Raw genomic sequence first — 22,518 nt, forward strand, 5'->3', positions numbered from 1 at the left:
CATATATAGAATATTAGTAAAAACACAACCAGGCAAATATATATGTATGTAGTCCAAGCCCCTCATTCCATTTTAAATATTCAGTCACCACAACTGCTTCAGACTTAGTCCTCGCTACGACCAAAGGCTTGGCCCCCTCCATCCACCCCTGTTCTCATCCAATAAATCAGTGAATTGAGCTTGCAGCATACCTGCTTAACAATATCCAAAGGGGTCTTGAGATCACAAGAAAAGTGACCATGACAGCCACTCACTATTAGACCGTATATCTCCATCGACTCAGGCAGCAGCACGATGCACAGCTCCTTCATTATCTCCACCAATGAGCAATGCACTGATGATGTAGGACCACAGTCCTTTGAGTTCTTAACCGATAGCAGGATTTTGCGAACATTAGATGTACGTTTAAGTATAATGGTAGCTTCTTTTGTTGACCCCGTAGAAGCCGCTCTGACCAGTCACGCCGCCATCTTGCCAGTTGTTTGTACCCAGCGCTTTTTTGTCCAAAGGTTTATCCATAAGACATAAGAGCAGAATTAGGCAATTCGGATTATCTGTGCTCTGCCGTTCCATCATGGCCGATTTATCATCCCCCTCAATCCCATTCTCCTATCATCACTCTGTAAACCTTGATACCTTACTAATCAAGAACCTATCAACCTCTGCTTTTGTAATTTTTACCCCACATCCTGGCTACTGTTCAGAGGCCTGTATACAAGTTCCAGTCGGGACTGTTACCCTTGCAGTTTCTTAGCTCCACCCACAAGGATTCTATATTTTTCAATTCTGTTTCTAAGAATTTGATATAATTTATTCCAATGGAACCTCCCCACCCTCCTCTGCCTACCAGCCTGTGCATCCTTGGACGTTAAGCCCCCAACTATGATGTTCTTTCAACCACGACTCAGTGGCACCTATAATGTCATACCTGCCAATCTCTAAATGCACCACAAGATCTTCTACTGTGTGCAGCATACTATTCTCCTTTCTCACCATAAACACAAGAACTCCCTCATTCTCTTTCCACTGCTGTAACTTTAGTAAAGACAGTCGAACACAATATCCGCAATCTCTTCCAATAACAGTGTTTCTTCCCCAACACCCATCTCCCTTCCCTTCGCCCAATGTTTCTACTTCATGCAACATCCCTCCCTCCCAAGTCCCTTCTCCTACCAGCTGGCTTATGCCAGAGGGCTCTCTGAACAACTGCCAATGCTTCAGTCCAGTCAGGAGGCAAAGACCAATAATGCTAGTTGTGTACAGCTGTTAAATTCTGATTAAGGAAAATCCATGCTTACAAATTTCTTGAGTCTTCCAACTGACTGCTACACCTCTCCATTCCCCCTCTGCCTGCCTTCCTCAGACGTTCAAGCTTGCAATCTGACCAATATTTATGTTGTAAACAGGATTACCATTCCACTCTGATAAAGACTGGAAGCATCTCTGGGGAAACATTGCAGCCCATATTGTATATGCCACTGTCCTTAACCTGTACATGATGGTGACGTCCTATGGGGAGATACAATTTGCACGCTGATTTAAAGTCTCTTGCAACTGAAGAAGCCCAGTCAGGAGATAGCTTTAGAATTGCCGACACGTTTAACTTTTCTCCGTCACTACTTTGTCCAGTAGCTATCTGCTGCATATTGTATTTGAAAAGTAAATAAGATCCAGGTTGTGAAAGGAAAGGAGATCCAATTCTTACATTAGCCTGAGAAGAAACACTTTCATCTAAACACAAGAAAGTCTGCAGATCTGGAAATCCAAAGCAACACAAACAAAATGCTGGAGGAACTCAGCAGGTCAGGCAGCATCTGTGGAAATGTTTTATGCTGAGGACTGGAAAGAAAGGGAGAAGATGCCAGAATAAAAAGGTGGGGGGAGAGGAAAGAGAACTAGCTTGAAGGTAGTAGGTGAGGCCAGGTGGGTGGGAAAGGTAAAGACCTGGAGAAGAAGGAATCTGATAGGAAAGGAGAGTGGATTGTGGGAGAAAGGGAAGAAGGAGGGGCAGCAGGTGGAGATGATAGGCAGGTGAGGGGTCTAGATAAGAGGCCAGAGTGGGGAACAGAAGAAGAGGTAAGGGGGAGGGTAAAATAATTACCAGGTGGACAAATTGTACAGCCTCATTCCATTGAGTTGGAGGGTACCAACAAAGAATATGAGATGTTGCTCTTTCACCCTGAGTGTGGCCTCTTAGTGGCAAAAGAGGAGGCCATGGATCAACAAGTCAGATTGTAAGTGGGGATAGGAATTAAGATCATTGGCCACTGGGAAATTTTGCTTTTGGCAGATGGAGTGGAGGTGCTCAACAAAGAGGTCAATCCAATTTATGACATTGTAGAGGAGGCTGTATTGGGAGCATCAAATACAATAGGCAACAATAATAGATTTGTAGTTGAAGTGTTGCCTCACCTAGAAGGACTGTTTGGGACCCTGAATGAAGGTAAGGAATGAGGTGAATGGGCAGGTGTAGCATTTTTGTTGCTTGCAGGGATATGTGCCAGGAGGGAGATTAGTGGAGAAGGAAGAATGGACAAGAGAATCCTGGTAGGAGCAATCCCTATGGAAAGCAGAGAGTGGAGCGGGGGAGGTAAAGATGTGTTTTGTTGTAGGATCATGTTGAAAATGGCAGAAGTTGCAAAGAATGGTGTGTTGGATGCAGAGGTGGATGGGATGGTAGGTGAGGACAAGAGCTTCTCTATTGCTGTAAAGCGGTGGGACGATGAGTGGGCACATAAATTTAGGAAATGAAGGAGATACTGGTGAGGGCAACATCAATAGTGGAGGAGGAGAAACACTATTCTTTGAAGAAGGACAACATTTCTGAAGTCCTGAAAAGGAAAGTATTCACACAGTATTTTCTTCAAGACAACAAAGAAGTTAAATGGTAATGGCATCTTTTTAGTAGTTTTCTTAAGGCTAGGATTACCAATCTGATTTCATTTGTGCTTTTTGCTTCTCCCTGTTGATAGTCACTTTGAACTACAAGTTGTAAAGTAATGCTAAAATATTGAAAGTTTAAGGGGAATGGCATGAAATTCGTAACCAGTGGCATAGAACATATGCTTGCACTCACTGTCAAGAAAGTTGTGGAAAAAGATCCAGAGATATCTGTACCATGTTCCTGACTTCAATTGCTGTCAGGAGTCAGTTTTGGGATACCTGGCATTCAACAGCAGCACCCTCTAGCTGAGGAGCCAAATGTTGAAGACTTCTTAATGACACCAATACTGGACAAAAAAAGTACAATTTTCTTATATGTTTTAAACATTTAATAGCACACAATAAAGACTGAACATGCATGCATTTAAAACTAAGGTAGGAGCTGAAATACTATAAGCTTCTTAAGAGATAGAAAAGTGTTCTTTATGATTTAAAATTCCTTTGCATTTGAAGTAAGAATGGTATTAAATGTAATTACAGCTCATTCACTCTAACCATGTTCAGACCATTTTACACTGAGAGGAACTCGTAAATACTGAAATTTTCATCTGTTAACTGATTTCTGGAAATTATGCTGGAGAAGACCACTAGTCAGTGTAGCCTGTGGAGGAGCAATGAATTATAGATGGCAATCTCCACTTCTCCACACATGGTTGCACTTGCTCAAACTTCCAGGTTTGCTGTTTGTTTCATTGTGTAATGATGGGGAAGCCGCCAGTTGCATTGTCATTACAACATCAGCAGTTGGGTCATTATCTGGTATTCTGGCTTCACATGCCAATAAATAGAATCATATTATACATCCAATCATAAACGAGAGAAAATCTGCAGATGCTGGGAATCCAAGTGACTCCCTGCCGTGCTCCTCCCCCTTTTCTTTCTTCCATGGCCTTCTGTCTATTTCACCTCTCAACTTCCAAGTCCTTTACTTTATCCCTCCTCCTTCAGGTTTCACCTTGTATTTCTCTCCCTCCCACCCCCACCTTTTAAATCTACTCCTCAGCTTTTTGTCTCCAGCCCTGTTGAAGGGTTTTGGCCTGAAACGTCGATTGTACTCTTTTCCCGGATACCGCCTGGCCTGCTGAGTTTCTCAGCATTTTGTGTATGTTGCTCATATGGTACATCTGGGTTTTATTATAAATTCACCACCTTCTGGTCTTATTTTCCAGAGATTAATGTAGTAACAATAGTTTAAAGGGTCAATAATAAAGTCTGTCCAGTAATTTGGGTGTACAAATAGGGCTTGGAAAAACGTTTTAGCATTAAGAGATTAGCAATCAGTGTCAATCAAGGTGAAATGCGATGCAATGTTTTTGCTTGGCACAGGGAAAAGCTGCCCCACCTCACCTTGGCATTCTGTCTTATACTATTTTGAACTTACTTATCCCCTCATCCATCTGTGTTGTTCACAGCATTAATTCATTGGATGAATGTAAATTTCTCCTGTGCAAATTATACCCTGGGCACTTCCAGAATTTAAACTGCCATGCAGGTTGTGAAAAGGGAGAAGCCTTGAAGAAATTTTTCAGACATCTTTAATTTTTGTCCACCCCTCTGCTCAATGTGAAACTTAAATAGTAGTCACAGAGTTTTCTGCCCTCTGTTCCCCAAATGTGGGCTTTCTTTGTAGATTCACAGCAGGCTTGAATATGCAATAATGCCAACCTGGGAGATTGCCATGCAATATTTCAGCAACCACTGCTAATGAAACCAGTCAGAATGACCTCATAGAGCTGTGGAAGAACATCGAAGAACAAAATCAACTTTGATTATTGGACATCAGCATTCTTAATAATTTATAGTGTTCATGGGAATATGGTAAACATATTATCAATGCGTTACAGAATTTCCCTCTTGTAGTAAAGATGTTAAAATTTCAAGACATTTGTTTGATTCTGAATAGAAGAATGTTTTTTTATAAAATACCGTTTGAAACAATACTGCAATTGAATACTTTAATCTGCCAGAAAATTATACATTATCTTTAATTATTTTTACTACATCCAGACTGACAAGTAAATAATCCCTAAGGATGACAGAAACATGCGAGCTGAAGCCAGTTGTATCCTATGCCCTCAAGCTGTCATAACCATTCATATTATTATGCATGTTCATGCATTGCAACAGTGATTCTGTTCTGTGAAACCTCAGTTGTTAATACACAAGCCAAATGCTCTAAACATCTTTGGTCAGTTATAACAAAGCTTAACTTCCATATTGTTTTCTGTTTTATGCTATGAGGAAATTTAAAGGTCATATTGTCCTTGAGCATCTGACTGTGGACTTAGTGAGTCATGGCATCCAAGAGCGGACAAGTCTGTTCAAATTTCAGTTTATATTTGAGAAAATCTGTTTATCTAACTCTGCGCTATTGGTAAAACTAAACTTTTGTCTCCACCAGGTTTTATTGATTTTATTGTGGAACCAACCTTCTCTGTTCTGACAGATATAGCTGAAAAAATAATAACACCTCTTATAGAGGAAGCTTCTCAATCTGAGACTGAATTTCAACGACAAAGGTTTGTATGGTATTTTTTCAACAATATTCTCGGCAATTGTTTGTGCTTTTAAATGACAACATTTTAAATCAGTTTGAAGAAATTTGTAAAACTTAATTGCAGTGTGAATATCAACCACTGTCTTTGATGTGGTTTTTGCCCATCCATACGGAAGATGCCTAACAGTAATTGTAGCAAGGCCAGAATTTAAAACTAGAAAATGCCCAAAAATTATTTGATTGCAACTGATATTTATTTTGAACATCATGTTAAACTTGTAAATCAGGATACTGTTGTACTGATAAAAAGAATCAATTTCTCCTGATAGTAACCATATTAGGTAATGTATAGATTGTACACCTTCTTATTTATAATTGGCTTATATATTGTCACATGTACCAAAATGCAATGAAAACTTTGTTTTGCATGCCATCTATTCAGATAATTTCAAAACATAAGTATATAGAGGTAATACAAGGTAAAAACAATAACAGAATACGGAATATAGTGTAACAGTTACAGAGAAATTGCAGTGTTGATAGGTATTAAGGTGCAATGGCTATGACAAGATAGATTGTGATGTCAAGAATTCAGAATCAGAATCAGATTTAATATCACTGGCATATGTCTTAAAATTACTTGCTTTGCAGCAGCAGTACATTGCAATAATAAAAGAAATAGTAAATTACAATAAGAAATATATATATGTGATTAAATTAAATAAGTGGTACACACAGAGCAAATAAAAGGGAAAAAAAGTAGTAAGGTAGTGTACGTGGGTTCATTTTTCCATTCAGAAATTTGATGGCATAGGGTAAAAAGCTCTTCCTAAAATGTTGACTGTGTGTCTTTAGGCTCCTGTATCTCCTCCTAGATCGTAGCAAGGAGAAGAGGGCATGTCATAGGTGATGGAAGTCCTTAATGATGCATGCCATCTTTTTGAGACATCACAATTTGAAGATGTCCTTGATGCTGGGAAAACTGCTGCCCATAATGGAGTGGCTCAGTCGTCAATTTTCTTCAGCTGTTTCCGATCCTGTGCAGTGGGCCCTCCATACCAGGCAGTGATGCAACTAGTTAGAATGCTCTCCCTGGTACATCTATAGATATTTATGAGAGTATTTGGTGACATACCAACTCTCCTCAAACTCCTAATGAAATTTTCTGTAGCTGCTGCTGTGCCTTCTTTGTAATTCCACCAATATGTTGGGCTCAGGATAGATCTTTAGAGATGTTGACACTTGAAGCTGCTCATTCTTTCTGCTGCTGATCCCTCGATGAGGACTGCTGTGTATTCCCTCAATTTCCAATTACTGAAGTCCACAATTATTTCCTTGGTTCCTTAGTCTTACTGATGTTGAGTGCAAAGTTGTTATTGCAGCACAACTCAACCAGCTGATCAATCTCACTCCTTTATGCCTCCTCATCACCATCTGAAATTCTGCCAAACATAGATGAGTCATAGGCAAATTTATAGATGGCATTTTAAACTGTGCTTAGCTGCAAAATTATGGGTTTAGAGAGAGTAGAGCAGTAGGCATCCTTGAGGTGCACCAGTGTTGATTGTCAGTGAGGAGGAGATTTTTCTTTCAATCTGCATTAACCGATCTCACAATGAGGAAGTCAAAGATCCAGTTGCGCAGGGAGATATGGTAGCCTAGATTCTGGAGCTTGTTGATTCGTACTGAGGTTATAATGGAGTTGACTGCTGAGCTATAATCAATAGACAGCAGCTGAGTGGAGAGCCAGTGAGATTGCATCCACTGTAAACACATTGTGGCAATAAGCAAATTGCAGCAGGTCCAGGTCCTTGCTGAGCCAGGAGCTGATCTGGCCATGACCAACCTCTCAAAGCACTTCATCACAGTAGATGTGAGTTTCACTGGATGATAGTTGTTGAGGCAGCTCACCCTGCTCTTCTTGGGCACTGGTATGATTGTTGCCCTTTTGAAGCAGGTGGGAGCTTCCAACTGCAGCAGTGAGTGATTGAAAATGTCCTTGAACACTCCTGCCAGTTGGTTGGCATAGGTTTTCATTTTCCCAGCTGGTACACCATCGTGGCCTGGTGTCTTGTGAGAGTTTACCCTCTTGAAAGATGTTCTGACATTAGTCTCCAAGACTGGCTCAGTAGAGGAGTATAGATGGGTAAATGCAAGGAGCTTTTTTCCACTGAGGTTGGGTGAGACTACAACCAGAGGTCATGGCTTAAGGGTGGAAGGTAAGAAGTTTAAGGGGAACATGAGTGGAAATTTCTTCACTCAGAGGGTCATGAGAGTGTGGCATGAGTTGCCAGCACAAGTGGTCCATGTGAGCTCAATTTAAATGTTCAAGAGAAGTTTGGATAGGTACTTGGATGGTAGGGATATGGAGGGCTATGGTTCCATGCAGGTCTTTGAATGTAGGCATTTTAAATGGTTTTTGGCATGGATTAGATGGGCTGAAGGGCCTATTTCAGTGTTGTACTTTTCTATGACTGTGACTGCAGGGATTTAGTCAGGTGTAGCTTTATTCTCCCTTTCAAAGCATACATAAAAGGCATTGAGCTCATCTGCGAGTGAATTATCACAGCCATTCATGATGTTACGTTTCACCTTGTAAAAAGTAATGATCTGTAAACCCTAGCAGAGCTGATGTGCATCCAGTTCTATCTCTAACTACAATCAGAATTGCTTTCTTGCTGTTAATATGGCACCCCATAGCTTGTACCTGGACATCTTGTACAGTTCTTGATTCCTCTTGATAGTATTGAATTCCTCTTGCTAGTACATTTATGATACAGAGGATTAATCATAATTATTGAATGAGAAAGCAGGCTTGAGGGGCAGAATGCTTCCTATTTTCTCTCTCTTCATACAGGTGAAATTGCATCTGATTTAACAGCAGTGGGGCTCACAAATTCAAAATCAGTTCTGGGCTCACTCGGCGATTTTCCAAGCTCCCCCTTACAGTGGAGTTGTGGTCAACCTGTCAATGGATTTTGATTGACTTTAAGAATATAAAAGATGTTCTTGTCCCTCTTTTAATGGAAGTTTTTGCACTCATATTTGTAGGGCATTTCCATACCCAAGACCAACCACATAAGTTCGGCCCCTCCCCTCCCCAGCATCCTCATGCCCAACTTATACCAAGCTGCCTGACTACTTTACTACAATACTGAGGAAGTGCTGCACTGCTGAAGAGACCATCTTTTGGATGAAATGTTATAGTGGTACCCCAACCTCTAGTCTCACTATAAAGAGGAGGAGGTGGATTGCTTTGGTGTCCTGATATCCTTTAACGTTCTGGCATCAATCAGTCAATATCACAAAAAAAGTATCTGGTGATGATCTTAGAGTTGTTTGTGGGTTCTTGCTGTGTATATCACCTGCTGTGTTTCCAGCATTGAAGCATAATTGCAAATCAAGGAATATTTCATTGGCTGGAAAGCCCTTTAAGGTCCCAAGGCTCTGGATAAAACACCAGTCTGCCTTTCTGTACATTGTAACTTGCAATTGGTAATTGTTTTGTTATTGTCATGTGTAACAAGGTTGAGTGAAAAGTATTGTTTTGCATGACATCACTACAGATCACTTTATCGTCTATCCAATGAAGTACTATAAGGGAAAAGCAATAATGGAACCTGGTGCGGAGAAAGTACAGTGCAATAAGGAGCAAGACTCTTCTTCTTCTTTGGCTGTCCATCAATTTTCAATGATGACTGAGGCCTGGGCAAGGTCGTATGGAAGACTGGCAGTTGCCCATGCTGCAAGTCTCCCCTCTCCATGCCACCGATGTTGTCCAAGGGAAGGGCACTAGGACCCACACAGCTTGGCACCGGTGTCGTCGCAGAGCAATGTGTGGTTAAGTGCCTTGCTCAAAGACACAACTTGCTGTCTCAGCTGAGGCTCGAACTAGCGACCTTCAGATCACTAAACCGATGCCTTAACCACTTCGCCACACGCCACGCAGGAATAAGGTTACAACAAGGTCAATAACAAGCTTAAGCTTATCATACCAGTAACCATTCAATAGTTTTGTAACAGAGGAATAGAAGCTGTCTTTGAGCTTGATGATAAATGCTTTCAGTTTTTGTATGTTCTGCTCAATAGGAAGGGGTAGAAGAGAGAATATCCTGGGTGGGAATGGTGTTTGATTATGTTGGCTGCTTTCCTGAAGCAGTGGAGGGGAGGCTGGTTTTCAAAATGTACTGAGCCATGTTCCCAACTCTCTGCAGTTTCTTGAAGTCTGGAGGCAGAGCAGTTACCATACTAAGGTATAATGCATCCAGATATGAGAACTTGAAGCTCTCAACCATCTTCACCCCAGCATTGTTAATATAAACATGAACATGTGTACTGTCCCCTTCTTGAAGTCAATGATCAACTCTTTGTTTTGCTAACATTGAGGGAAATGTTGTTGTCGTGACATCTTGTCTCTAGTCTATCAATCTCCTTACTGTACTCTAACTCACAGTTATTTGAGATCTGGCCCACTCGCAAACCTGTAGATGGAGTTAGAATGGGATCTAGCCATGCTTTTGTGATTGTATTGCGATTAAATAAGGGGCTGAGGACACAGACTCTAGGATAGCAGTATTGAGGATAATTGTGACCGTGCTGTTGTGGCCTGCTGATCAGGAAATCAAGGATCTATTCACAAAGAAAGGTGTTGAGTTCCATGTCTAGGAGTTTGCTTGGAATCCTGGTATTGAAGATGAAGCTGCAGGGTATTGAATTATGGCAAAAAGATTGAGGTGAAGTCTTATGATAGAAAATAAAGCCAGATGCCTAGAGGCAACATAAGGAGCATGACAGTTCTGTTATAATGCTGTTGACTACATTGGTATGACGTTAGTTAACATTTCGTTTGAGAGTTTCCAACCTCAGTTCCTTTAGAGTAAAGAAACATTGGCCTAGAATTTTTTAATCCACAATGAGACAAGTGCAAACACCACTGAGCAATGAAAAGGAATTGGAATTAGCTCACATAAGTTACTTAGTATGAATGTGAAGAGAGAGGGAGAGACTAGCAGCATCCATTGCAATGACATCCTGCACAGGGACAGATTCTTTCACCATTAATGTCATTGCATGATGATAGCTGAGCAAAACAGAACAAGATCCACTGACACAGATGCATTCATCCAGGTTTGTCAGCACATAAAATCTACTAAAAACTAATTAACTTGCTAAAAATTAAAAAAGTAAAGAAAAAAAACTAAAAGCATATATTCTTGAATGTATTTAGATGTTTTAAAATAATTACATTGCCACACTCATTCAGACTCGGTGGCTGTTCCCTCTATGGAAGTAAATAGGGAACTCATTCCTGCTACACATTATTTAAACAGACCCATCGAATGAAATTGTCATTTATGGAGACAAACTGTTCTAAAATATCCATAACCGGCTGATGGCAGTTTTGAAACTTATAGTCTCACACAGAAGTTCCAAAATTAGGGACATTTATGTGGGAAAACTTCAGCAATAACATAAGAAAAATGCTGATATTTCCACGGAGCAAGAGATTCTGCAGATGCTGGAAATATTGTGCAACACACACAAAATGCTTGAGCAACTCAGCAAGTCAGGCATCATTGATGGAGAGAAATAAACAGTTGACAGATTAGGCTGAGACCTTTCAGTAATACTGGAAAGGAAGGGGGAAGAAGCCAGAATAACAGACTCGCAAGTGAAGTGCCACCTCACCTGGAAAGGTTGTTTGGGGCCCTGACTAGAGGTGATGGAAGAGATGTAGGCATAGCACTTGTCACACTTGCAGGAACAAGTGCCAGGAGAATGATCAGTCAGGATGGAGAAGTGTACAAGGGACTCACATGGAGAACAATCCCTACAAAAAGCAGAGCAATTGAGAGAAGGTCAATTGCAGTGATCCTACATTTCCACCCTATCTGTTCTCAGGATTTGGCTTTCCATTCTAAAATATCCGAGATGTCTCCTTTTTTCAAAGAATAAATGTTCCTTTCCACCGCCGTTGATGCTGTCCTCACTTGCATCTCCTCCATTTCCCACATCTCTATCCTCAACACATCCTCCCATCATCTTAACATGGATATGTTTCCCCTTGTCCTTACCTACCACCCCTTGAGTGTCCACATGCAGCACATCATTCTCTGTAACTTTCACCATCTCCGCTGCTCCAGTTGTCGCTCCTCCACATCAGCGAGACCTGATGCAGGTTGGGGAACCGCTTTGACAAGCACCTTCACTCTGACCACCCCAAAAGGACGCATCTCTTGGTGTCAACCATTTCAATCCAACTTTTCATTCCCATTCTGACATGTCTATGCTTCACTTCCACTACTGTTACAATGAGATCACATTCATGTTGAAGGAGGAACACCTCGTATTCCATTTGGGTAGTGATTTCTTTTACTTCCGGTAATTTTACCCTTCCCTCCTTGGTCCCTTTTTCCATTCACCATTCTAGTTACCCTCTCACCCCTTCTCTTCTTCTTACCTGCCCATCACCTCTCTCTGGTTCCCCTCTTCTTTCTCTTTCTTCCATGGTCCACTGTCCTTTCCTATCAGATTCCTTCTACTCCAGCTTCTTACTTCATTCCCCCCTCCACACCCCCACCTAACCATCCTCATCTGATCTCCCTATCACCTGCCAGCTTGTGCTCCTTTGCCTCCTCCACCTTCTTGTTCTGGCTTCTCCTTCCTTCCTTTCCAGTCCTGATGAAGGGTCACAGCCTGAAGCATCAACTGTTTATTGCCCTTCAGAGATGCTGCCTGACTTGCTGTCTTCCTCCAATATTTTATGAACTTTTCCAGAAGGTCTGGAATATGAGCATTTGAACAAGTAGGAGGGTGATTTTAGCCTTACTAATCTCATGCACTTTACATCGGTTGCGTGGAATATTGTATGAGCAATTTCATGAAATCATATCACATACTCGCTTTTTGAGATCATAGGAATCTTGCACAGAATAAACTAAAGGACAGAAACTGGACATGAAAGAAAACCAAACAGAAAATTTTAAATGCAAAATGTAAATGCCAGTTTCACCAACTGTTATTTTCAGTGCTTAATGCTGATTTATGTCGTGGCAAAAAATTCCTCTTTAGCATTCATGATGATAATTGCTTCATGACTATGCTGTGACTCACAAGAATCTCACTGAGTTGCTAAAGCGTGTCACGCAGGTGTTGTTTTGATATTCATTTAACACTACCGAAAGACTTGGGATTTAAAATACTTCATGCATTTCTAAATGAAAATTCATATTCCATTCTAAAGAATGTTGCATTTGCCATCACCTATATCCTTCAGCGTATAGTCAGTAGTACTGCAATTATTGGAGGTGACAGCACCAGTAGTATTACATTATTTGTTTAATGTCACAAGTGCAAGAAATATCCCAGGGAGGAATTAAATATGCTCCGGAACAGAAGGAAAAGGTTTAGTATATTTTTTTTAATGCATTTTATCCTCAGAATGCAGCAGAGCACCCCTTTACAATGTTTTGTTAAAATGCAGATTTGTGCAGACCAAAATTATGCCTACAAGGAAAGGAATAAATTAAATGACTAATCTGCTCACCACTTGCTTTGGATGGGGAAGAAATTCTGGCCAGAATACCAGACGTGCATGTGCAATAGTGCTTCATCTTTAATTATATTACTTTTAATTAAATCTTGCCATTGCGCTGATTTGAAGAGGAACTGTGTCTGAATAGTGCAGACAACAGTGCAGTCCTCCCTCAGTACAGCATTGTAGCGTCAAACATTATCTCATGAAGTGCAGGGAGAAAATATATAACTTTCAACTGAGAAGCAGGACTCGTGCAATACAGTTGAGCCGATGGTTAAGTATGACAGTAACTTTAAAGATTTATTATAATATATTTCTATTAATTCATTTGAAGACATTATTGGAGAAACAGCAGAATTCTATTTGAAAAACATTTTACGTAAGTATCCCACTTGATTTTTTGGAGGACTGATGGCAGATAAAATTTAATACAGACAAATGTGAGTTGTTGCACTTTGGGAGGACAAGCCAGAGTAGGATACTCAAAGTGAACGGAAGGGCACTAATGAATGCATGTAACAAAAAGATTTGGGAATACAAACCTATAATTCGTTGAAAGTGGTGGAACAGGTAGAATGAGTTGTAAAAACAGCTTTTGGCACATTGGCCTTTATAAATCAAAGTATTGAGTGCAGGAGTTTGGATATTATGTTGATGTTCAAAGTTCAAAAAAGTTCAAAGTACAAATTGAATTTTATTATCAGAGTATATATATGTCACCACATACAACCCTGAGATTCATTTTCCTGTGGGCACACTCAGCAAATCTATGGAATTGTAACTACAACAGGATCAAAGTAAGATCAACCAGATTGCTGAAGACAACAAACTGCAAATGCAAATATAAATAAATAGCAATAAATAGTGAGAACATGAAATAACGAGATAAAGTGTCCTTAAAGTGAGATCACTGGTTGCGAGAGCATCTCAGTGAATGGGCAAATAGGTATAATTATCCCCTTTTGTTCAAGATGTATTAATATATTTCTTATTGAAAAACAGGTATAACAATAATATTTAAAGAATACAGAAAAAAAATTACAAGGATGTTGCCAGGAATTGCAGACCTGAATGATATAGAATAGTGGAGTAGGTCTGGATTTTATTCCCAGGAGTGTAGGAGAAGAAGGAGAGAATGGTTAGAGGTACATAAAATTAACGGGAATAGATTGGCTAAATACAAGCAGACTTCTCCCACTGAGGTTGGGTGAGACATAGGTTAAGGGTGAAAGATGAAATATTTAAGAGGGATCTTCTTCAATCAGATGGTGGGGCAAGTGTGGAACAAGCTGCCAGTGGAAGTGAAGGATGCAGGTTTGATCTCAACACTTAAAAGAAATGTGTATAAGTATATGAGTGGCTGAGGAAGTGGTGTAAGGGGCAGGGTTTCAGATTTCTGAATCATTGGGTCTCTGCTGGGGAAGATATGACATGTATAATAAGACCAGGTTACACCTGAACCCAAGAAGGACGAATATCTTTGTGGGCAGGTTTTCCAGAGCTGTTGGGGAAGATTTAAACTAAGTTGGCAAGGGGATGGGAACTGGAGTGATGGGAGTGAAGGTGGAGCAGTTGGTGTACAAGTCAATGCAGTGTCTAGTGAGACTGTGAGTAAGGACAGGCAGATGACAGGGCAAAATTGTAGTCAGTGGGATGCAGAGAAGTGTAACATGGGAGCAAGATCAAAATGGGGATCTTGAATGTCAGAGCAGGCTCGCTGGGCCAGATGGCCTACTCCTGCTCCTATTTCTTATGTTCTTAATATTAACCTGAAGGTGTTATATTTGGTTGCATGCAGTATACAGTATAAGGGAGATGATCTTGTAGCATAGTCAGCCACTGGCAGGTATGACATTTTAGCTACACTTCACTGAGAAGTGGCTGAAAGAAAATCTTAGTTGGCAGCTTAACATCCAAGGATACGCATTGTATTGAAAAGACGGGGAAGTAGGCAGAGGGATTGGGTGGCTTGGTCGGTAAAAAAATGAAATAAAATCCTTAGAAGCAGGTGACATAAGATCAGAACACATAGAATCCTTATGGATAATGTTAAGAAACAGCGAGTTTTAAAAGAATCTGATGGGAGTTTTTAACTCTGAACAGTGACCAGAATGTGGGATATAACTTAAAATGGGAAATAGAAAAGGTGTATAATAAGGGCAATGTTATGAGAGTCATGAGGGATTTCAATATGCAAATAGATTGGGAAAATCAGGATGTTGCTGAATCCCAAGAGAGGAAAGTTGTAGAATGACTATGAGATGACTGATTGGAGCAGCTTGTGGCTGAACCCACTGGGGGAGAAGCAATTCTGGAATGGGTTCTGTGTAATGAGCCAGATCTGATTAGGAATCTTAACATAAAGGAACCCTTGGGATACAGTGATCATAACATATTAGAATTCACCCTGCAGTTTGAGAAGGAGAAGATAAAGTAGGATGTATCAGCATTACAATGGAGTAAAGGAGATTACAGAGACACTAACAGGGATGATGCCAGAACAGCAATGGCTGGAGTTTCTGGAAGTAATTTGGAAAGCACTGGATAGATACATCCCAAAGATTAAGTTTTCTCAAGGGAAGATGAAGCAACCGTGGCTGATAAGGAAGTCAAAGACAGCATAAAAGCAAAGGAGAGGGCATGTAATATAGCAGCAATTAATGGGAAGTTGGAGGATTGGGAAACTTTTAAAAACCAACAGAAGGCAACTAAAAAAAACCATAAGGAGAGAAAAAATGAAATATGAAGGTAAGCTAGCTAATCATATCAAAGAGGATACCAAAATATTTTTCAGAGTAAAAGAGAGGCAAAACTGGGTATTGGACCACTGGAAAATGATGCTGGAGAAGTCATATTGGGGGACAAAGAAATGGCAGATTTGGGCAGCTTAAGAGAATGGGCAAAGAAGTGGCAGATGGAATCTAGTGTAGAGAAGTGTACGGTCATACACTTTGGTAGAAGGAATAAAGGTGTTGACTATTTTCTAAATGGTGAGAAAATTAGACGTGCAAAGGGACTTTGGAGTCCTTGTGCAGGATTCCCTAAAGGTTAACTTGCAGGTTGAGTCAGTGGTAAATGCAATGTTAGCATTCATCTTAAGAGGACTAGTATCTAAGAGTAAGGATGTTATGCTGGGGCTTTATAAAGCACTGTTCAAACTGACCTTGGAACATTGTGAGCAGTTTTGGGCCCTTTATCTAAGAAAACATGGTCTGGCATTGGAGAGGGATCAGAGGAGGATCATGAGAATGATTCTGGGAATGAAAGGGTTAATTATGAGGAGCATTTGATGGCTCTGGACTTGGACTTTCTGGAGTTTACAAGAAAGAGGGGGGATCTCATTGAAACCTATCAGATATTGAAAGGCCTAGATAGAGTGAATATGGAGAGGATGATTCCTATAGTGGGTAGGTCTAAGACCAGAGGGGACAACCTCAGAAGAGCACCATCCATTCAAAGCAGGGATCAGAAGGTTATGAATATGTGGAATTGATTGCCATGGATGGCTGTGGAGGCCAAGTCATTGAGAATTTTTAAAACAGAGGTTGAGAGATTCTTGGTTAGACAGGGCATCAAAGGTTACAGGGAGAAAGCAGGAGAATGGGGCTCTTGATGGATCAAGTGGCCTAATTATGCTTTTGTCTTAAGGGCTAATGGTCTAATGGGAAGATATGGAGGGTATGGTCCAGGAATGGTCGAAGGGACGAGGCAGGATAACAATTTGGCATGGACTAGCCATGCAAAAGGGCCAACATCAGTGCTGTGGTGTTCTGTGGCTCTGTGGCAGGACAGATGCTGTCATGGGGGACACTATCATGTTCCTCGTCAGTAACTCAGTAACCCTAGTAATTTGATGCTGTGGGTTGTGAACAGCTGGTAGCTACTTTGAATGCTGATAGTTAACACTACAATGACAGCAGTCTGCATTTTAGAATGACAATCTGAGCTTCCACTGTGGCAATCAGAACTCTGGTGCACACTGCACACTCCACAGAAAAAGCTGAGATACAGGCCATTAGTCGGAATGACTCAAGAATTAGAGTTGTTTTCACAGTTATACTGACCATTATACTCACTTGTGCTGGCAATCATCACAAAAGCACACCTCGAAGGCAGTCATTTATTCAATCAAGTACGTCCGGGAGCTGTACAAGATTAAACAAGCATGTCCCACTCCACTGCCCTCTGGCAATTGTCCTGCAAAAACTTAGCGTAATCCCTATTAAAGGCTATTTTTAAATTTCCTTCCATTATGATACCTTAGCAGTGCATTCCAGACCCTATCTGTTCACTCTGCCCAAGGATGTTTTTACATGTCACTTTGATTCTTCATTTGTTGTCCACTATTTCTTCACTCCTCTACTAATGAGAACAATTTCTCCTTGTCAACTTTATTTTTATCCTTCATGATTTCAAATATCCTTATCAAACTTCCTTGCAACATCCACAATTCTGAGAACAACACAAGGTTCTTCCGTCAATTCACAGAGCTAGAGACCCTCAAACTGGAATCATCTTAGGAAAAATCTCTGCACCTTTTCCAAAGCCCTCCATCACTCTCAAAGTGAGAGGCACAATATTCTAGTGATAACTGAACTGATGCTTTATTAAGATTCATTATAACTTCTTTACTCTCACGCTCTCTGCAAATGTTTATAAAGCCCAGATTCCTATATGCCACATTTCTAACCACATTCTTAACTTCTCCTGCAATATTCAGTGTGTTATGCGCATTAATGCCTTGATCTCTTGGTTCTTGTGCCCCATTTAGATATGCGTTCTTTTCTCATATTATCTTCACTCATTCTTCCTGCTAAGATACAACACTTCACATCTCACATTAAGTTTCATCTGGCATCCAACAGGCCATTCCACAAACCTGTCAGTTTCTCCTTGAAGTCTTTTCCTTAACTCACTTTTTTCAGGGCCACTACATCAATGATTCCAATTCCCTGTATGATTGGCACATTCTGATTAATTCCTGCTAGAAATGATTTCATCTTCCTCAAAAGAAGGTGCATCATTGAGTATGAAGCTATTGTCACGAGTTGTCAATTGAATAGCTCCTGTTGAGTACAAGCTACGCAATGTGGGGGGATGTTTGCAACAGCATTGTGAAGTTGAGTGAGAGAATGAGTGCAGTGGTAGAAATTGTCTGTAGATGGGTAAGAAAGTACAGTAAATTGAGCAGCAAATGAGAGTAAGGATGCAGTTAATTAAAAATATGGCATTTGAACGTGAACTCTTTGGCCATAATATCTCAGAGTCATAGAAAAGTACAGCACAGAATCAGGCCCTTTGGCCAATCTAATCTGTGTCAATCTATTTAAGCTGCCTACTCCCTTCAACCTGCACCAGGGCCATAGCTCTTTATACCCCTACTATCCATGTACCTATACAAACTTCTCTTAAACATTGGAATCGAGCTCTCATGCACGTCTTACTCTAGCAACTCATTCCATACTCTCACGACCCTCTGAGTGAAGAAGATCCCCCCCATGTTCCCCTTGTGTAAAATATTTTTAACATTTCCTTCCCTTATGGTTATTAATCCCTAGATGTACTGCATCTGGCGTTGACCCCTGAATGTTTTCTCTTTCCATTACATCATAACATTGGTCTGGGATAGGATGGCATGATGTCTTCTTCAGTGCCTTTCCCCAACACGAGAATGCAGGTCATTTTCTCTCAGTTTTAACTTTCACACCAAGATTTCTGTTAGTCTTCTGAAACAGTGGCCTTTTTGGTCTCCTTTGCCACAATTATGAGGAGGAATTTCTTTCCCCGAGAGATGGTGAACCTGTGAAATGTATTGCCAGAGAAGGCTATGGAAGTCAAGTCATTAGGTAAGTTTAAAGCAGAGATTGATAGATTCTTGATTAGTCAGGGCATCAGATGTTATAGGGAGAAGACAGAAGAATGGGGTTGAGAGGGATAATAAATCAGCCAAGGTGGAACAGCAGAGCTGACTGAATGGGCCAAATGGCCTAATTCTACCCCTATGTCTTATGGTCCATTTCTAGCACCTATCCAACCTGCCCGGGGGATGTGAGGTGGTTTTAAGTAATAAATAATACCCACTCTTTCTTGCTAATATAGCTGGTTTTAAGCATTGTCTACATTATTATTTAGGTTGTTTTCATGTGTGAACTTCTATTGTAAACTCTATGAGGTTATCCTTCCAACCACATACATCAGTCCATACAGAGTTCAGCAGTATGACCTGGATAGAGATCTTTGGCCTTTTTGGTCTCTCTCTAGTCTGAAACTAATAGTAGCACAAACTCGCAGATCAATTATCAAGATAGACAAGGGGTCAGATCTGCAGTCTGCAAAACACAGCTTTCTAATATATACAATGTTCCCTTTTCATTAAACATAGACCATAGAACACTACAGCACAGTACAGGCCCTTCAGCTCACAATGCTGTGCGGACCTTTTAACCTCCTCTAAGTCCTATTTAACTATTCCTTCCTGCATAGCTTTCCATTTTTCTATCATTCATCTGCCTGTCTTAGATTTTCTAAAATATTCTTAATGCATCTGCCTCTGCCACCACCCTGACAAGGCATTCCACACACCTATCACTCCCTGTGTAAAAAACTTACCTTTATTCTTGCTTCCAATCACCTTAAATATTCCCCCCGGTATTAGCTACTTCTGTCCTGTGAAAAAAAAGTCTCTTGCTCTCTACTCAATCTATGCCTCTTATCATCTTGTACATCTTTATCAAGTTGCCTGTCAGCCTCCTCTCCAATGAGAAAAGCTCTAGTTCACTCAAACTATCCTGATAAGACATGCTCTCTAATCTGGCAGTATCCTGACAAATTAAATTTTCTACATCCTTCCGATAATGAGATGATCAGAACTGAACACAGTACTCTAAGTGTGGTTTAACCAGGCTTTTATAGAGTTGTGACATTGCCCCATGGTTCTTGAACTCAATCCCCCAACTAATGAAAGCAAGAACACCATATGCCTTCATAACAGTCCTTATCAACTAGTGTGGCAACTTTGAAGATCTATGGATGTGGACCCCAAAATCCCTCTGTTTCTCCACACTGCTATGAGTCCTGCCTTTAGCCATGTATTCTCCCTTCAGATTTGACCTTCCAGAGTTAATCACTTCACACTTTTCTTGGTTGAACTTCATCTGCGACTTGTCAGCCAATTTCTGCATCCTGTCGATGTCCCATGGTAACCTACAACAACCTTTTACACTATCCACAGCACCACCAGCCTTTGTGTCATCTGCAAACTTACTAACCTGCCCATCCACTTCCTCATTTAAGTCATTTTTAAAAACCACAAAGAGCAGGGGTAACTGAACAGATCTCTGTGGAACACCAGTGGTCATCAACCTCGAGGCAGAATATGCTCCATCTACAACCACCCCGTGCCTTCCATGGCCATGAAAATTCTGAATCCACATAGCCAAGTTTTCCTGGATCCCGTGCCTCCTAACTTTCTGAGTGAGCCTACCATGGAGAACCTTATCCAGATATGCCACATCCACTACTCTATCTTCATCAATGTGCATTGTCACATCCTCAGAGGATGCAAGCAGGCTCGTTAGACATGATCTGCCCCTCAGTAAGCCACGTTGACTATCTATAATCAGACTATGCTTCTCCAAATGCTCATAATTCCTGTCTCCTAGAAGCTTCCCCAATAATTTGCTCACCATTGAAGTAAGACTCACTGTTGTATAATTCCCTGAGTTACCCCTACTCCCTTTCTTGAACAAAAGAATAACATTTGCTACCTTCCAGTCATCTGGTACTGCTCCTGCTTCCAGGCTCAAAGATCATTGCCAAAGCCGCTGCAATTCCTTCCTTCACTTACCATAATAGCCTGGGGTATATCCCATCTTGCCCCAAGGATTTAACCATCTTAATGTTTTACAGAAGTTCCAGCAATCCTCTTTCTTAACATCGACGTGCTCTAGCATATCAGCCTATTTTACACTGTTCTCTTACATGTCAAGGTCCTCTCACTGGTGCGTACTGAAGCCCAAGTGTTCAGTAAGAACCTCCTCCTCTAGACACATGTTTCCTCTTCTATACCTGATCACTCCTAACCTCACTCTAATTAACACCCTGTTCTTAACATATGTGCCGAACGCCTTGGCTACAATTGTCACTGCAGATCTTCCAAGATGTGTATTCTTGAGCTTTCAATAGTTTGCATCCTTTCCTCATTCAAAATGTTGATTTTTAAGTTGTTTAAATGTGTGTATTGAAAAGCTTCAATGTTTTTGTAATCAAATAATTCTATCATTGTTGGCTAATTACATAGGTTAATTTAAGTTTCCAAACATGCATAAAGTTTGTAATGAGCAGTATACAATATTTTCACAAATGCTTTGTGTTGTTTCTTTCGTTTCTTTCTGCTGTTAGTAGGAGGTGCAATTGAGGAGCAACTAAGTACCTTTTGGTTTTATGTTTTCACGGTAAACATAGCCATGGAATGATAAAATACAAAATTTGACACTGAGATTTTTAACTTTTCGCTAGGATTTTGAGAGGTTCTCTTTAATTTATGATGTAGCACCATCTAGTGTGAGATTGCAGAGTTTCCCAGATTTACAGAACAGTGCAATATTTTCAACTTTAATGTTAATTTGATATATTTCTGCATTAGATTTTAGAATTTCCTAATACATGTTCTTTATGGTTTAAATGTCTAGGATTGTCATGTCACTTGTGAAAGTTATTTAATTTTCTTCTGACTCATCCAAATGTACATTATGAAAGGTTGGTAGAGTGTTATGTTTTCAGTTTTGCACAGAGACAAGAAGAATGATTGAGCCTTATATGGCTGAGACAAAAACAGACAGATTCTCAGGAGATTTCAAAAACAGATGGGAAACAGAGCACAATAGAGTTGGCAGATGGAGAGGAAGGGATTATTGGGACAGTCAGGAAGCACGAAGAGCAGATGGGGAATAATGCACATAAATGACAAAGGTCAGAGCTTGGAAGATTGTAGGAGAAGAGTCACGTCTTGCCAGAGAGACCAGAGCAAAAGCTGGCAGAATGGAGTGCACTCATGATATAGCCAACAGTCACTAAGATAGAACTGAGCTGAGAGATTGCAGCAGATCCTTTTCTGATCACCTTTTCAGTCACTGTTTCTGACAGAGATGCTTGAATGTCCCTGGATGACCTGCAGAGAGAAGGATTCGTTGTATGTGACTCAGAAATGAAGTGGCGGCTCCTAGGTGGTCAGCTGTCAGGGAAGCTGTCTCCTGTGTATCATTATCTCTGACCAACCAGCACTATTGCTTACCTAATCTCCTTGCAATAAGTCCCTCCGGCTTTAAGTGAGGACATTTTGGCCCTAGTTCAAATGAAATCCCAGTTTAAACTGCCACTTTCCATCTGTTGCAAAAAAAAAGGATATGGAGCTGAATATGATCTCTCTCTCTCTGCCTCTCCCTCTCCCCATCTCCCACTCCATGGATGATATGCTAAACTTCATTTCCTCTGCACTGCTGACCCTACCTGCCAGGTGCAACACTGCTGTTTTTGTTATATA

General features: G+C 40.6%; 1 protein-coding gene across 8 annotated transcripts in view; it reads left to right on the plus strand.

Annotated features, from left to right (window-relative positions):
• pde1a (phosphodiesterase 1A, calmodulin-dependent) overlaps nt 1-22,518 on the plus strand; it is a 342,865-nt gene that overhangs the window by 269,323 nt on the left and 51,024 nt on the right. For all 8 annotated transcript variants that reach the window (XR_011886436.1, XR_011886437.1, XM_072261742.1 and 5 more), the window contains one exon: nt 5,345-5,462. Coding sequence is in view for 6 of the 8 variants with exons in the window: in XM_072261742.1 (XP_072117843.1) it covers nt 5,345-5,462 (118 nt within the window). In the remaining 2 variants the exon portion in view is untranslated. The remainder of the gene's footprint in view (nt 1-5,344; nt 5,463-22,518) is intronic.

The sequence above is a fragment of the Mobula birostris genome, chromosome 6 (genome assembly GCF_030028105.1).
Source record: "Mobula birostris isolate sMobBir1 chromosome 6, sMobBir1.hap1, whole genome shotgun sequence".
Taxonomy (NCBI): Eukaryota; Metazoa; Chordata; class Chondrichthyes; order Myliobatiformes; family Myliobatidae; genus Mobula; species Mobula birostris.